Genomic DNA, 16,368 nt, shown 5'->3' with positions numbered 1-16,368 from the left:
ACACTGTTGGCATTGGGAACACTTTTCCCCTCGAGGTTCTCATTCCTTAGTTTGATGTGCTTGGAGATACGGAGTAAAAGTCAGGATATGTATTGCAAACTGTTCTCTTGGAGGGAGAAAGGAAAGGACAACATGTGAGTCCCAGCACAGGGGGGAACAGGAAACAGTGTCAGGTATACAAATACATCAAAACAGTGAACTCTCTGGCTTTCTGGAAAAGAGTCAGGTTATGTAACTGCAAAATCAGATCTGGGGACCCAGCTTAAAAGCTCACGTGTGCCAGAGCAACTTCATGCTTGTCGTGCTCAAATGTACATGCATTGGCCCAAACAACCATCACTCTGAAGGACTGATTTTAAGAATGAAAGCTAAACTTCACTAGGACAGTTTTATTTACAAATTAAGCAGATCGTAATATTGTGGTGTATATTGGAGTTGAAGAGGACACAAAAATCATGCCTTTATAGCTTTTAGATGTTCTGAAACTAAGCCAAAGTTGTTCTTCAGAGTAAGACAAATTTAAAGGGAATTTGGGAGTTGGGAAGTTACCAAAAAGGAAACTTGTGTTTTCTTCAGCTGTGCACTCAAAATAGTGTCGTCTTCACCATTTCAACCCTTCCTGATTCCCTTTCCCTTGGAGATGTCTTTTGACTGAGCACACTTGACTGTGTGTCAGTTCTCTTGAACCTTTTAACACATCGCTTTTTTTTTTTGTAAGCTCTTTTTTGTTTCTATTCTACTGTCACTAGTGGTATCCTCCAGCTTTTCGTGTGGGATTAATGGTTTTCTACATTTGCATGAGATGCTTGAGGACCAGCTCTTAGATGGTAGTATAGATGGTTAAAATGTGAAAATATACGATGGCTTGGTGAGGTTTGAGTATTGACATGACTTCCGTGCTTTGTTATTAAAATCATTGGGTTGGTTTAAATTTGTACACAGTACAGTGAGATAGTTTTAAATAAATGCCTGCTGTCAGGAATTTGTTTACTAGAAAGTAGGGTAGGTCTTCACATTGTCCGAGCTGAAAGGATAAGAACTTAAACCTTTTGCGTTTGTGGCTCTGGATGTGTTTCCATGCTGATCACGTTGCTGGCATGAGTGCAATCTGTGGTCAGCGGGATGATTCTCCTCAAGCTGAAAAGCAAGCTGATAGGACACCCCTGTGTTTTACAGCTGAGCCTTTGGTAATGCATGGTAGCTTTATACAGTTTTAAACATAGTGATCTGATGCTAATTGTATTCCTTGGTAGTTGTTCCTCAGCAGCTTTTGCCAGGAAGGCACTGCTGTGATGATTAGGATTCAGGCTAACCATGTTATATTTCCTCTTCATTTTAACCTTCCCTACTGCCATGAAATTTGCAGGATCTTGGGTGACGGTGGGAAGGGCTTTGAAGGGAGAGGGTAATATTGCAGGTGGGGTTTTTTTTTTTTTTTTGTTTTTTTTTTTTGTGGAGTCTGTTCTTCCTTGTTGATGGATGCTAATGCACTTGATACAGCTTGGCAACAGCACTCCACTTCTGACTCTTACCTGTAGTATTGGAGAAGTTCAAGAGGTGGGAATGCGTACGAGTCATCTCAAGTCTCTTGAGGGGAGCGGTAGTCTGGAGAAGCTGCGTCAGAGCTTCACAGTCTCAGTCTCATCTGCCACACAGCATGATCTGTGTTGGACCAGATGTTGCTTAGAGGGTCTATGTGACTTGACACAGATGTTATGGAAGCGTCTGGAACAGGGCATCAAAAGTAGAGGGGTTAAAGCATAATTTTGGATGAGAGGACTGTGTCATGTTAATATTACATTCCAAAGCAGTGAAGAGGCGGAGCTGATGTTTTAAATTAACGTGTGTGCTCTGGAATCATTTACTTCATCCACTTAGCATGCATCCACTTGTGCTTTGATAAATAGCGCTCTCATCCAGCAGAAATGGCAGGTTTATTTAATGAAGCATGAAGTAAATCAGCAGGGGAGATCAAGGGGAAGATGGATTATTGACAACTCCCTTCCCTAATGTCCCCACTTCTCGTTATTTGAGAGGAGAGGGAGATCTAGCAAGGCTATTTTGCCAGGGTGGCTATGTTCATTAGGAGCCTTGATTTTCATCGGGGAAGGGTGTCTGGTTTCTTCTGCTTTTCAGTCAGGACTTAGTGTATAAGCATCGCCTGGGTGGTGGCTAATTTGTTGATTGACTGAGTTGTCTAACACTGAAGAGGGCCAAATCAGGAATTTGAAAGCTCATTTTCAAAGCATAGAAGATCTTTCTTTGACATAGCTAAGGCATATGAACTATGCTGTGGTATTCATGAAGTGAATGCCAGGCACTTTTTTGCCATGGGAAAAACTTGTCCTGGCTGATGCCCGTTAACTGCTGCTTGGTGGGCAGTCGTGAGCTTACCTCATAGTAAGCTAAATGTCTTGGTCTTCACTTTGTTTGCTTTGAATGACAGCGCTCATTAGTCACTTAACGAAAAAATACCCTTGTCTTTTTGGTTGTGAAAACATATTTGGCCATCTACCCACAGTAGTAGTGTTTTAACTGTGTAATCTGACCTGCATGCTATCAGCAAAGGCATTCAACGAAGTCTCGGGTCAGCATGCTACATTGAGATTCATCAGGATTAGGTTAACAGGGCAAGTCTTTAAGAAAAACAGAAGGGGGGAAGCTGCATGAAGGGTGAATTCTCTTCAAAAGAGGCTGGAAGCCCATTTCAGTCTGCTGTGTTTCTGCTTTGTCCAGGTTTTGAGGGAAGCGTCTGCGGGCACAACGTTGACGACTGCCCAAATCACAACTGCCAAAATGGGGGTATATGCGTGGATGGTGTGAACACGTACAATTGCCGCTGCCCACCGCAATGGACAGGTATGTACTACGGAAAACAAATGGAGAACTCCTGGCCTTCACCCAATGTACAACTGGAGTTGCATACGGCTGAATGCAACTCACATCTGTACCTTGTTCTGCAGTCTCGGGGGCAGATGTCAGTGGAACCCTTAAAGGAAAATTGTTTGCATCAAAGCCACCACAATGGAGGGCAGTTTCCCATTGCACCAGGCAGTATTACAGGCTTATGTGTGCATGGGTTTGGCAGACAGGTACCGCGATTCTTGAGCCGCAATGCAGTGCGACTGTCAGAGCTGCACTTCTGCTTGTATGGATTACTTTGTAAGAGGATATGTGTTTTCCAAAAGTACAAAACATGGCCTTGCTATTACAGGTGTGTGCATATAACGGTGGTTTGCTGATAAGTTTGGGGGTATTTTTAACCTGGGATAATGATCCTCATGTAGATAATAGTAATGCTGCTGAGGAACGGGGCAAATCTGAAAGGAGGCATACGTGGGAGAAAGGGAGGGAAGAGAAGAAGTGTATGTATGGGAAGCTTATGTTTTTGCTACTATTTTCCTGCTGTGACCGATTTTTATCTGGAGTTCTCTGACTAGCAAAGCTACTTTTGCTTCATAAATGAGTCTGCTCTGAGTCTGTAGGGGGAAAAAGTGTGAATTTCAAGAAAGTGTTATGTGTGATGTAAGGAAGCAGCTTACAGGAAATTCAGTGTCATCTTTAGTCACAAAATGTCTCCGTACCTCAAAAATAAACAAATACCTCCGGTTTTGGGGTGGTTTTTTTTGAGTCATACTAGTCATTCTTAGCTGGCACGCTTTTTCAGTCAAGTATAGTTTTGCCCTTCTTTCAAAATCATAGGTAAAAAAACAGCCCTAAAACTGGAAAACTGAGGTGTGGACTCAATTTGCATTTTTCCTTTCATAGAGTAAATTGGGATACTTGTTTTGGAACTAAGCTTGAACTAGCTCCCCAGGTTCTGAAGAACCTTTAGCACATTTTTCTCTGTATCTAGAAAATATTATGTTTGAAACCAGAACATCTGTACTGATTGGTAGTTCAGACAAATGCACTGTGAGCAGTTTGACTACTAGAGACCGGAGGTTTCATGTTGTTCTAGCTTTTTTCCTCAGAGCGCATTATTCTTATTATAAACCGGTTGTCATTAACTGCAAAGGAGGCTGCCAGTTAAGAACCCTCATTAACTTTAAAAAATTATATATTCTTAAATGAAGTTAAAACCACATAAAAGAGTGAAATTCACCACTGGTTGCATAGCTCTTTGAAACTAGGTGTAAATAGGAGAAAATGAGACCTCTCCTTAATGAGCAAGTACCCTTGCTTCTGTACTGCTTCTCTGTCTATATGTCCTTTAAAGCCTGCAGAAAGTGAAACCTGCAAAGGAAAACATGAAAAGAGCTTGGGTGTGGAGCCAACAACCCTTCAGTGACCCCTAAAATCTTGCTCTGTGCCACAGAAATTATAAACCTTGTTATGGCTTCTAGCGTCTGTCAGTAGTAAATTAATCTCGGGCTTATTCCTGAAACATAGAGGATATGATGGATCATGAGTGTGTACAGTGTGAGTATATAATCACAAGGGATTATTTTGCTTTGTAGAGGCATTGTAAACTTAGCTTGGCTTACAGGATTTGGGTGGATAGCTGCTGTCAACTAGAGATGACTTCTGCAACTCACCTGGAAGAGACCTTGGTGGTAATAGGCTGTGATTCTGTTTGGTTTTGTGGTAGATTGTCTCTCTGATTAACCACTGAAGTTCTTTGCAATGCAGTTGTGGTGGTTCCCTCTCTGAACCTCTTATGGGCTCTGACTGATTAGCATTGGGAAAAAGCATTAGATCCGTGTGGTGGCCTAGTCTTGTGCCATCTTTCTTCTGTGTGGGCAGTCTCTCCAGAAAACCTTGTGCGCATGAAGGATGCTTCGCTTTCGTGAAACCCTGGAAAGGGAGAGGAACTCCCCAAGCCTTTTGTTCCCATGGCTTTCTAAAACAGTTTAATGGAATGGGCTTTCTGAGAATTTCCTTTGTTTATGGTGAAGTTAAGGTTGTCAGCACAGCAGCGGTTTTAGATGATGGCTTCTCAAGGCCATTGACTTTCTAGACTTTGTCAGGTCAGTTTGGAACTAAAACTGATCTCACCGTTTAGGAAACAGCAGCTTGGCTGTTTGAACAATGAACGTTAGAGCCTTTTAGGGAGCTGAACTGCCTTGTCTGAAATGAACAGTGCCAGTTGTGGTGTACAGACTAAAACATGAGTAACTTCAGAAGTAGCTATGCATGTTCATATTGCCATATGTTTGACACATGTAGGGCAGTAGCTCTGTGCATCCACAGGTGCCTTAGCGATAGCCATTCCTCTGCAGTGTAACTGCTGATCTGAGTGTCTCTGGAGGCTGAAGGCTCACGATGGCAACGGAGGGCTGTGTTTGGGGCCTTCTCTATGTTGCTTTGCTTGAAACCCTGTGCAGTGAAACGCTCTTGGCCAGCTGACCTTTAAGAATTCATTTATTGTAGCTGTAATATTCCTTTTGCCCAATAAATGTGTGTGCAAGTGATGTCACATGATGCCCCAAAATCCTGTCCAGCTCCACAGTGAATGCAGCCATGTGGTGCGAGTGGACAAACGTCTTGCAAGTCTCCTCAATGCCTCTTGTTCTAATGTGGTCCTGCTGGTCATCCCAGCAGTGACTCTGCTTTTTCATCTCAGTAGCGTTTTCTTAAAGAAGCTTGTTTCTCTGAATGGACTTCAGTCCCTTTCCTGCATCTTCAGTTAGAGACTAAGAAGGTGCAGGATAACAGTACACATCCAGCTTGGAGACATGAGGGGTGATGCTGAGGCAGGGCACAAAATAGGGAAGGTGGATGGAAGACTGCTTAGAACAGTTTGGAGAGAGATGACTTTTTTCAAGATTAAACTGCAGCCGATGCTGAGAGGAGTAAACTACAATAAAAAATGAGTTACTCAGCAATAAGGAAATGTTGCATAAGTGCAGATCCATCCTTTGCACAAACATGGTTTATAACATTGTAAATCATCTCTAAGGTAAGTGAAGAGGGGAGAGCTGAGCAAACAACTCTTTCGGAGTCTGTCCTGACAAATGCTTATAGCCCAGCAGTGTCAAACTGTGAGAGTGAACGCTTCAGGAAGTCAAAAGCTTCCAATGAGACCTTGAGGTTAGAGGACATTGTGTGCTGCTTAAAAAAAAAAAAAAAAAAAAAAAAAGGGCCCAAACATGCAAGTTTGTAAGTAAACGTCAGCCAAAAAGGAAAGGATGTTAAATTTTCTAAAAATACTTAACAGTGTAGATGTGCTGTCTTCATAACAGTTCTGCAGTCTCTTCTTTCAAATACTACTTGTCAAGTAATTTTGGAGAAGTTTAAATTGGTCTGTTTGCAGTTTTAGTGTTCATTCAATCTTTGTGCTATGGATGACGATATAGCATGTTTGTTAATATAGTTTGTGATTCATTGCTAGAAAAATCAAGAAGCTGTACTGCATCCGATGAAGAACAGTTTTGCAAAAAGTAATATTGAAGCATCATTTACTGAAACAGAATTTGTCCCAATTCCTTTTGGTAACCATCTGCCTCTTGTAATTCCCTGACAGGTGGTAGGCTGGACTACATAACTACGCATTTTTTTAAAAAATATTTTTTCTGCTTGCTACTAGAATCCAGCTTCTGAGACACTGTTTGCTTTCGGTCTAATTTCCTACTCCTCAAACAGAGCTCACTGCTCCTTTTTTGTTGAAGTGCGTGCCTTCTGTTTCTCATTTTGCTGCTTTTTCCGGAAAGATAAAATCTTGCCTTTCAGAAACAATGACGAGAAATTCCTGCTGTCACTAATGTTTTTGTCACCTTCAAAGTTCTCGTATTTCATATGGTTATAGTGATTGTCAACCTCATAAATCTGTAACTGGCAAGACAATCTTGGATGTGTTTTGGTGAAACTGCCCCAGATCTTTCCTGTTGCTGAATGTTAACTGATTTTGTTTGTTTGTTTAAGGATGACTTTATCTTGTCCCAGGCGAAATCCTTTGTCAGAACCAGTGTTTGTTGGGTCCTTTCAAGACACCATGTTGCAGATGTGTAACAAAGCTCACCTTTTCTTGGAAATAGGATGCTTTTGTGAAAGACTGAAGTCTGTTCCTCTGTGCATGGCAGGCCAGAGAATTTGGTGTGTTTTAAGTGTGATTTGAGTCAAAATTAGCCAAAAATCCTGGCTAATGTCTGTGCCATGTAAGGACTCTGCTTTATGCTGCTGTTCTGCAGCAGTTAAACCAGCCTGATGGGCTCACTGCAGTCTGAGGAGGAAGGTGTCTTTGCTTTCTCTCCCTGGTCCCAGCCACTGTTCCCCTTCCCCTGAGCTGGCTCTGGTATTTGTTGGAGTGTGCCAGTTTAACTCACTAATCTAGTAAAAAATCCTGTCCAGCTGCTTTTTTTTTTTTTGTCTGGGATCAGGAATTAAAATTCACAGAGTGGTCTCATGGGTGAGCGGATGCAGAGGAAGTGATGGCAGTCGAGGGCTGTAAAGTCATGTGGAAGGTTAGGGTGTCCTTCCACAGGACAGGGTGAAACCATCTGAGAATTTAAAGGCTGCTCAGTCGTTCCAGACTACAATTCATATAAAGAAACAAGGCTTTGTTTAAAAGGCACCTGTTTATTCTGTTGATTTAACCTACGCAGCTTTGTGTCAAGAAAGATCACTTGAGAATTTGGGTACTAAAGTCATCAATATAAAATGCTGTAAATGCTTTTGTTTTTCTTGGCTAAGAAGGACTCCTACTTCACTGTGGAAAGTTTGCAGTGTTTCAGAGGATCATCATGAATCTGTGTTTGGCCCAAATCACCTTTCAGGAATGGCGCACAGCAGAGATTAAGATTTGTATCCTCCATTGAGTTAAGTCCTTTGCACAGTTTGCTCCTGAAGTGCTGCATCAGGAGTTGTGGGATGAGTCTCTGGGTTTCGGGGGACACAAGTCCACGCTCAAGTGGGTTTTGGAAGACCTACATTATAGTGCTTCAGTTGCAGGCTTGGCCTGCTTGCCTCCTTTCATTATTTCTACCCCTGTGGCTGGGAAGGCGAGACTCCAATGGCAGTTGTATTTATTTAGGCTTTGTTTTCCCCTGAAAAGGGGGCTCCAGTGAACTGTATATTTTAAAATCTGGGTGACCTTTGTCTCAAGGAAAGCACAGTGTGCGAACAGCTGACTCCACCAAATAACTCCGGCATTGGGAGCTAGCTTAAGAAGCAAATGTTTGTCTTGAGCAGAAAAGCTCTTCAGGCAGCAGGGCTGTGCTTTTTAATTAAAATAGCTGTTAGCTTGGTCATATGCTCTTAAACACTAGCACAAGGGTTACTTTTTCTGCAGAGCTTTAGGCAGGAATTTTCAAAGGGGGGAGTTAAGGGTTCGATTCCTATTTAATTAGAGTAATATTTGCTCCCTACCTTGGTTTTCTTTGAAAATCCCAGCCTTAAACTCTGGGCAGACGTGACTTTTCTTTGCTAAGAAGGGAGGATAAACATCAAAAGGCTAATGTTTAACATTTTTATGTAAGATCGTATGCTCTGGTATTTTGTTTTTTAAAACTTTCTTTGCCAAATACCACTTTCCTCAGCTTCTGTATCACAAAGTATACAGTAACAAGTCATGTTAACTCTAGCGTTCAAAAAAATACTGCCTTGCTGGAATACTTAGAGGCTTGAAATGTAGAGGAACTAACTCTGACACTAGATGACACGGATCATAAATGTTCAACGTGCCAGTCTCCTAAATGACGGAATATACATCCTTGCTATTTGCTATAGAGTATTGATTATTACCTGCCAGAGAGCATTGTTGGGGTTGCACTCTTTTCTGATTCTGGTTGGCATGCACGTACATAAGAGCAAAGTCTTTACCTTTGCGCATACATAAGAGCAGTCTTTACCTTTGTGTTAACACAGGGAGGCTGGGTCAGACTCCTGCGAGAAGCACAGTTAACTTTCCTAGTGGTGTAGCAATGGTAGACTTTCTGGTGCCTTTCCAGACTTTATTAAAAAGCATAGTAACCTCTTTGGTACTGGCTGAGATCTGTCTACACCAAACTTGGCAAGTTCGCTTGTGATTTGCTGTCACTACAGTAGTATCTCCAAGAGACAGCTCTCTGAAAGAGGCCAAGAGGGATTATGATTCTTTTTCTTCCTTCATGTTTGAACTGGCAGATACAAAGGGAGCAGGGAGCATGTGGCAGCCTCTGGAGCTGGCAGCTCTAAGTTTGAGTGTACAAATGATTTGAAGCATCGGACACAAATAAACTTTATCCTGGATGTTGTTTGTTTCTCTTGTGGTACTTGATTCCAGTGTTGTGCAGAGCAGATTGATTTCAGAGGCATTAAAAGTTACGCCATTAGTCAGTACCTTATCCAGTATGGATTCGGGAACACCTACCACAACCTCCCGTTTGTTTTGTGCTGCTTTCCATTTCCCAACAGCAAGCCTTGGTTAGGAGGTAGCTGTAATAAAACACCTGAGGTGTTAACAGCTGAACTGATCCGATGACAGAATGACAGCATCCAATTTAGACCATGCTGCTACTTCTTCCCTTGCACCTTTGGTGACTTTCCAGGTCCGGAAATACTCTTTGTGATCAAATGTGCCAAATAATCTCTTGTGGAGCTGTCTTTCAGTACATCTTGCATGTGTTTGGCACTAAAACAAAATAGGCTAGACCACTCCGGTGGGGCTGGGTTGGTGGATGTGTGCTGTGAGACCAGGCTAATAGGTAACAGTTGTTTTATCTGCAGCTGACTTGTTTCTGGCAGTTTCTGTCCCTTCCCTTGTACTTAGAATGAGGTGATTTGTCTTTGGATAATTACTAAAGATGCGTTGCTGAGATAGCTTGAGAATATGAAGCTTTTATTGTAAGGTTTGGCTCCAACTGTTACATTTTTGCTTTGCAGATCTTTTCACTTGTTAGGTATTTCCCTGATTCGCTGGGTTTTCCAGAGGAGGTAAAGAGAAGGGCAAAATGGAGAGTAGCTTGGTGATGTGTATTTCCTTTTGGTTACTTCTCTATCCTGCTGCTGTCTCCAGTCATTCCACCTACTGCTGCCATGTTAAACCAGTCTGTCATTAGTGCATCACTAATAATTTTTAATGAATTTTGTTCTGTTCATTTGTATTACTGCCTCTGAAGAGCTCTGTCAGGACTGCCCTCTCTGCCCAGTAGTCTGTGGGGAGTGGTTTAGGGCAGTATTTAATGGATCAGGGCGTGCGTAAGTCTCTTAAAGCCCACAGTTTTGTATTTGGGGGTTGTAAAATCCCTTGTAAAAGCCCATTAGTTCCACTACATGCTTCCCAGTGCAGTTATGAAATTAAACTCTTTTCTCCACCATATTAGCCTAAAATAAACACAAATGTTTACTCTGCTTGCTACAATTTTGGATTCATCTTCAATTGTTCAAATTCTATATTAATCTCTTAAATTTTATGATATCTTGGATGGCATTTGACATTACCCAAGACAGAGTAGCTCTATTAAAAACAAAACCAAAAACCCAACACCTGAGGTTTGGGAATGGCTGCTACTGCTTTGCTGCTCTGTAGTTCTGTATTTCAAATGGGAGAAAGATGCTGTGAGATCCTGGGGAAGGAGCACTCTTTTGAGAGCTGTGATGCCTCTCACTTTAGAAGACTCCTGCAAGGGAAAAATATTTGGCTTCAGTCCTTTTTTCAGGGGAAACTACCGTAATACTTAAGTAGGGAAGACCTTTACTAAACACACATGCAACTGGGAGCACTTTTTGCAGATGTAAACAGTGCAGTCCATTGAATTCTCTGTGTGCCTGAAGCCATCCTTGGAGCTGAAAGCAGCAGTCGTATTCATTGGATTGCCTGCAGGGAGCTGTGGAGATGGCTTTGTCAGAGGGTCTGGAATTTGGATGTGATCTGGACATCACACTTGAGATCCCTTTCAGTATGACCTCTTTATTGCTCTGGACGTTCTTGTCTGTAGAAAGGTGTTGCCCTTTCAGAGAAGTTTGAAGTTCTTTGCTTTGAGATACGTTGTGTCAATAAAGCAAATTATATAAATGATCAACTATTTTCTTTGCCACGCGCTGTATCTTCCCTGCAATAACTGTTGTATTATACTTTTTATCACCTGTCTTTCTCCCTTTGTGAGTAACAATTGCTTTGTAAGTCTTTTATGAAATTCTTCTCTACATCGGTCTGTCAGACTCTGAACTCTACCCCTTTTCAGTGTGTTTATTCAGAGGTGATGGCTTCAATACTGCAAAATGTATTCCAGACTGAGGCTATGCCATTGCTATTACACAACAAAAACTTTGCATTAGTTATTCTTCCTTGTAGTCAAATGTCTTGTCACCGGCGTTTAATTTGTTGATTAAAGCTGTGATTGAGCAGAGGTCCCCGCTGACCTCTTCTAGGGAAGCTGAAGTGTTTCCTCAAGGAGTGCCTAACCTAAACCTTCTGCAACAAGTCTGTTTGCCTTTGTATTTTACTTGGCATTTGTGTGCATCAAGCCTTGGCTGCTGTTGCACTGCCCAGCAACCTCGCTTGGTTGAATCTGTCTGAAATTCTCTGGCTTCCTCTTGGGTAATATAAATGTTATTTTGTTAAAGATACCACTGCCTACTGTTCATCTCCTTCCAGACTCTTAATTAAATGCTCCAGCGCCTGTATGTATTCATTAATTGTAACTTAGTTTTTTCAAGGAGTATGGATAATTCTGTGGGTTAAAGATTAATTGAATGTTTTTACAAATACACAATTCAAAAACGTGGGAACTGAAGTATTTTTCATAAACGGCATTTTACTAGAAGGCCGGATGGTTCCATGCAATTTTTCCTTTACTTTTCCATTTGCTCAGGAGACTCACACAGTAGCTTGAGGAAACTGAGCTTTGACCTGACCGACCAACATGCGTTGGGTTACACTGTCAATGCAGATGTTTTTCTTGTGTTACAAGAAAGAACTGGACAGAGAAATGTCCTTCCCCAGCCAGATGTGGTCTGCCAGCTGGCATCCTGAATATATACACAGGTGGTTAGGGAGGGGAAGAAACTGCATGGTCCCTTGCAGTGTGGCACTGCTAACCTTCTGCCACAATTAGATTCGGTCATTTGTACAAATACTGTTTCTTATCTCTTAGCCCATTCTTGAGTCTTGATAAGATGCTGTTCACCTTCTCACTTAGTAGTCCTTTGAAACTTGGAGAAAAAATGTAAACGGTTTTAATGAGCCATGCTTGCTTTAGCTACACTGATTGTATTCAAAAACCATACAACAGTCTTTGGAATACTTTGTGAATTAAATTACTGTTTCAGAGAGTTTCTGTCTAGATCTGGTTTATAGCTTCCCAGATAGCCCTTTCAAGAGAGCTAGCAAGCTCTTCCCTGTGTACTGGAGCGCTAGTCTAAGTGACAAACTTCTGGTGAAGAACTGAGAGGATAGGGGCATCAGGGCTTCTTGAAACTTGATGCTCCTCTTCCAGTGAGTCTCTTAAGACCTTGAGGACCGGTTTGTGATTCTTGCTGGATTATCTTTCCCTTCCAGTATCACTAAACTTTTAAGATATTCTGACTTCCAGTTCAGTCTGATTCGAGTGCTGTTGTGCTTGTGATTTTGAGAGAAATGGACATTGCTGTCTCCTCCCAGCTCAGTTTTCCAGGAACTGATTTTTTTTCAAGGCACAGGAAGGTATTTGCATCCTTTGTCCTACTGAATGTTTTTAGTGCTTAAACCGCATGTGAGATCTCCTCTCAGGAGCTTTAGCCTCTGGTACTCCAGCTGTGCATCAGCAGTCTTTCCTGCTGGAGAGCTGTTAAGAGGCCAAGAAAACTTTCTCCTTTATGGAAAGTCTGCTCTGCCAAAGACGAAGACCTCTGATTGAACTGACTGGAGGTCCTGCATTCAACTGCAGGATCAGTGCAATTGGAATTGGGGTTTGTGCAAAGCCTGTATGGTTCGGTAGGAGCTTTTGGAGGTGTCTGCTGCTTACCAGAGTGACTGTTTTGGTTTCTTACTTGCTCAAGCTAATGCTCTACTTTTTCAGTGTAGGACTGCACTCATTTTATGTGCTGTCTGCCTCTTATAAATCAGGCTTTATTGGCTTTTTAACATAAAGACCTCTAGGAGAAGCGGCTGGCTGTTTCTCATCAATGAAATCTGGTACAATTACTTGAGGGACCTTGAACTACTCAATCCTGTGTCTGCCTAAAGAGAAGTTCCCGGAGTTCCTGTCCAGTTCCTGCTGGTCTGAAAACGTTTGCTGCTTTGATTGCTCCCATGGCTGTCTTACTCCATATGGCTTTTCTGAGGGGAAATATGCAGGAAGTAACTTAGTTTCATAGTGGGCAAAAAGTGCTAAGAGTTGAAGGCTGTTCCCTTTTTCTACTTCTAGTTTTCAATTTTGAAATGCCACATGGACTAGCTATTTACTTTGTACAAGGTCACTCAGAACCTGAGTCGGCATTTTGCTGATTTCTCAGGCTCTGCAAATATCAAGGTCAGGTTAGGCTTTTATTAGCTTCTTGGAGTAATTTGTATTTCCTTTCTTGTTGTATTTGATACGTATGTTTCTACATTTCCATTAAAATATTGTACAGTTAGTGTATTTGCGCTTGCCTTCACTAGTTCACCCTATATTTCATATGTTTCTTTTAGAAATATAATTGAAACTAGCAAGAGCACAAGAGAAGAAATACCCACAGAAACTTACAGCTAAATGAATTAACATTTAGCTGAAGTGGTTGTGGCATTCAGAAGCACTAGGGCTATGAAGGGGTGTATTACACTGTACAATTCATAATGGAGTTTGCACTTGGAAGTTGAATTTCAGTTCTGTGAATGAAAGACTTGATTCTTCCTAAAACTCTTAACAAGCAGAAAACAAGCTTACCAAGTACAAATGGCTACAAATAAATATACTTGGTTCAGTTACAATTAAGTCAAAACAGCATGCCTTAAGTAAACTTTCAGAGATCTTTTGTCTCATTTGATTTAAATCTGCCTAACCAACCTGGCAGAGAGAAGCCTTGTGCAGAATATTCATTGAGAAGTTTTAGAATTAAATCCTGTTACACTACATTGAAGACCTAGGTCGCTCACAACAGAAGCATCAAATCTTTTCTTTGCAGCACCTGCCCAAAATATTAATCTATTTCTCTCATTTGCAAAAGGAGTTGAAGTCTCTACTGAGGGCACGTCAGCCCTTTTCGGGAAAATGAGAGGTTGTGGCCATCCTGCAGTCCTGCTGTCCTGGTTTCGGCTGGGACAGAGTTAACTTTCTTCTTAGTAGCTGGTACAGTGCTGTGTTTTGGATTTAGTGTGAGAATGATGTTGATAACTTAGTTGCTGACTGGGGTTAAACCACGACACCTGCTAAGAATTAAGTCATGATACTGCTTTGAGGGAGGGCAGTCTTGAAAGCCATTTACAAATGTGTGTGCTCGCTTCTGGGGGAAAACAAACAAAGCAACAAAAAAAAAAAACCCAAACAAACAACAGCAACAACAAAAAAAACCCCAACGAAAAACCCCTTCCAAAAACCTGTGTTGAAGAATTACAATATTGACCATTAATCCCATGTTGTTAACACCTAAAGATTCAAAAACACCATATAAGCAACCATAGGGTATGTAAAAAACCCTTTATTTTCTCCCTTTTGAAGATTTCGGGCTACAGAATGCATTTCCAAGCCACTCAAGCCCCACTTCAGCAATAAGGGCTCAAGCATTTTCAATGAACTTGAAATTGCTTTGCATTCTTGCCAATTCACCAGCTCCAGTTAAGAAATGTGAGCACCTTGGACTTTAGTCTGGGATTTGCAGTATTTTAAAACATAGTTCCAAAATCTTTCAAAAACTATTACACTTACATTGCCTGATGGTGATGAGACTGAGTACTTATTAGTGTAGTTAGATTGATATGCTCTGCTTGTCCTATGTTGCTTTTGATTCATATATTTTTGCCCAGAAGTTGAATCTGGATTTCAATTATAACTTCAATAAAGAACAAGTTTTTTTCATTAAAATACTCAATAGTAAAATGCACTAGTTAATTGCTCATTTATGCCCCTAATATATTGAGTTGAATTTCCTTTGTTTTTGAAACAAACTGTATTAAGATGGAGCTCTGTTTGATTCATATTCATAATTAAACACAAGTATGATTGTGATCTGGTAGCTGCAAAAGGAGTATTGGAAATCTGAGAAGCTAGGTGATGATCAAATTTAAGGAGCTCAAATGTGGTATGTTCTTGAAATACAGTTGAATTGCTCAAAGAAGTTTAAGCTCTGCTTTTTTTCTCCTCTTGTGGAGACATTGATATACCTTTTAAAAGTTTGTTTTAGTTTAGGGCTGCGGACATGTGGAATAGCCTAGGACATAAGGTTATTCCAAGGACATCAGTGATGTTATTTGGTACTGTCCTTTCTAGAAGTGGAGAATAAGTGCTAGGAAAAAAAAATATATAAAAAAAAAAATCCTAAGTGTTGATATTACTAATGACACTTGAAATGAGAAGTTAAAAACAGACCAAGAGCATTTATATGAGGGAGTAGTTTGCCCATCTTTTCTTAAAAAAAAAAAAAAAAACCAAAAAAAAAAACCAAAGCACAAACATGCACAGACACACACCCCTCCAATCCACCAAAAAAGCCCCAGAAAACGTTGTATTTCAGGAGTTCTATTCAGCCAGCCACAAGGCAAGTGATTTTGAGAGAGGCATAACAATCCAGAGTGGTGTGGCAACTTCAGCGCTGAAAACTCTTCACGCTTTAGTGATACCGTGTTTAAATTGGCTGCAGTCAAAAGGAGGATGTAAATGCTGCAAGAACGCTTCTGCAAAATGATTGCGCTACAGATGAGTGTTCGTCAGAGAGTACGTTCTTTCATCTGGGTTGGGCCCCCTCCAAGAAAAGAAGGAAAATTATAATAAGCAAATAACATCTTGATTTTTTTTTTTTTAAAGGAAGTCAGTTGTGTTGAGTTGCGATACACACACGACTACTAGGAACCAGTCTGAGATAACTGGCTCTTTTCAGTTTGGTTACTGATAAGCTAATATCGAAAGCTAATGAACAAACGACTTGTATTATGACAAATGTCTGGTTTTGTTTTTTCATAATGTAGAGAGCTATGTTTTGCAGATAACAATATGAAGTGTTAAATTTCCCCCCAACTGTTCTACTAAGTAAACTGGGAAGTGAGGATTCATTCTGAAAACTCTATTGTAATTATTATTACTGTTAAAATTTTGTTACTTTTTTCAAGTGATAAAATCCTTGTTTTGAAGTAGTCCTGCTGGAGGAAGGAACAGATGCACAGAACAAAGTCAGTTGTGCAACTTCTTTTTTTTTTTTTTTTTTTTTTTTTAAATAATGTTACTTCTTTGCCACTAAGGCAAAAAAATCCAGAGCTCACAGGACCAAAGGCTAAGATTTATTTAAGTACTTTGAAAACAAAAGGAATCATGATTTCAATATAGTAGATGGAGATGGTTC

At 40.8% G+C, this 16,368-nt stretch overlaps 1 protein-coding gene across 1 annotated transcript in view; it reads left to right on the top strand.

The window, feature by feature from the left end:
- The window catches only part of NOTCH2 (notch receptor 2), an 87,635-nt gene that overhangs the window by 24,917 nt on the left and 46,350 nt on the right, over positions 1-16,368 (top strand). Inside the window, exon 5 of the mRNA XM_050900506.1 lies at positions 2,737-2,859. Within this exon, the coding sequence (XP_050756463.1) occupies positions 2,737-2,859 (123 nt within the window). The remainder of the gene's footprint in view (positions 1-2,736; positions 2,860-16,368) is intronic.

The sequence above is a fragment of the Gymnogyps californianus genome, chromosome 8 (assembly GCF_018139145.2).
Source record: "Gymnogyps californianus isolate 813 chromosome 8, ASM1813914v2, whole genome shotgun sequence".
Lineage (NCBI taxonomy): Eukaryota > Metazoa > Chordata > Aves > Accipitriformes > Cathartidae > Gymnogyps > Gymnogyps californianus.
This window is presented reverse-complemented; position numbering and strand designations above follow the sequence as displayed.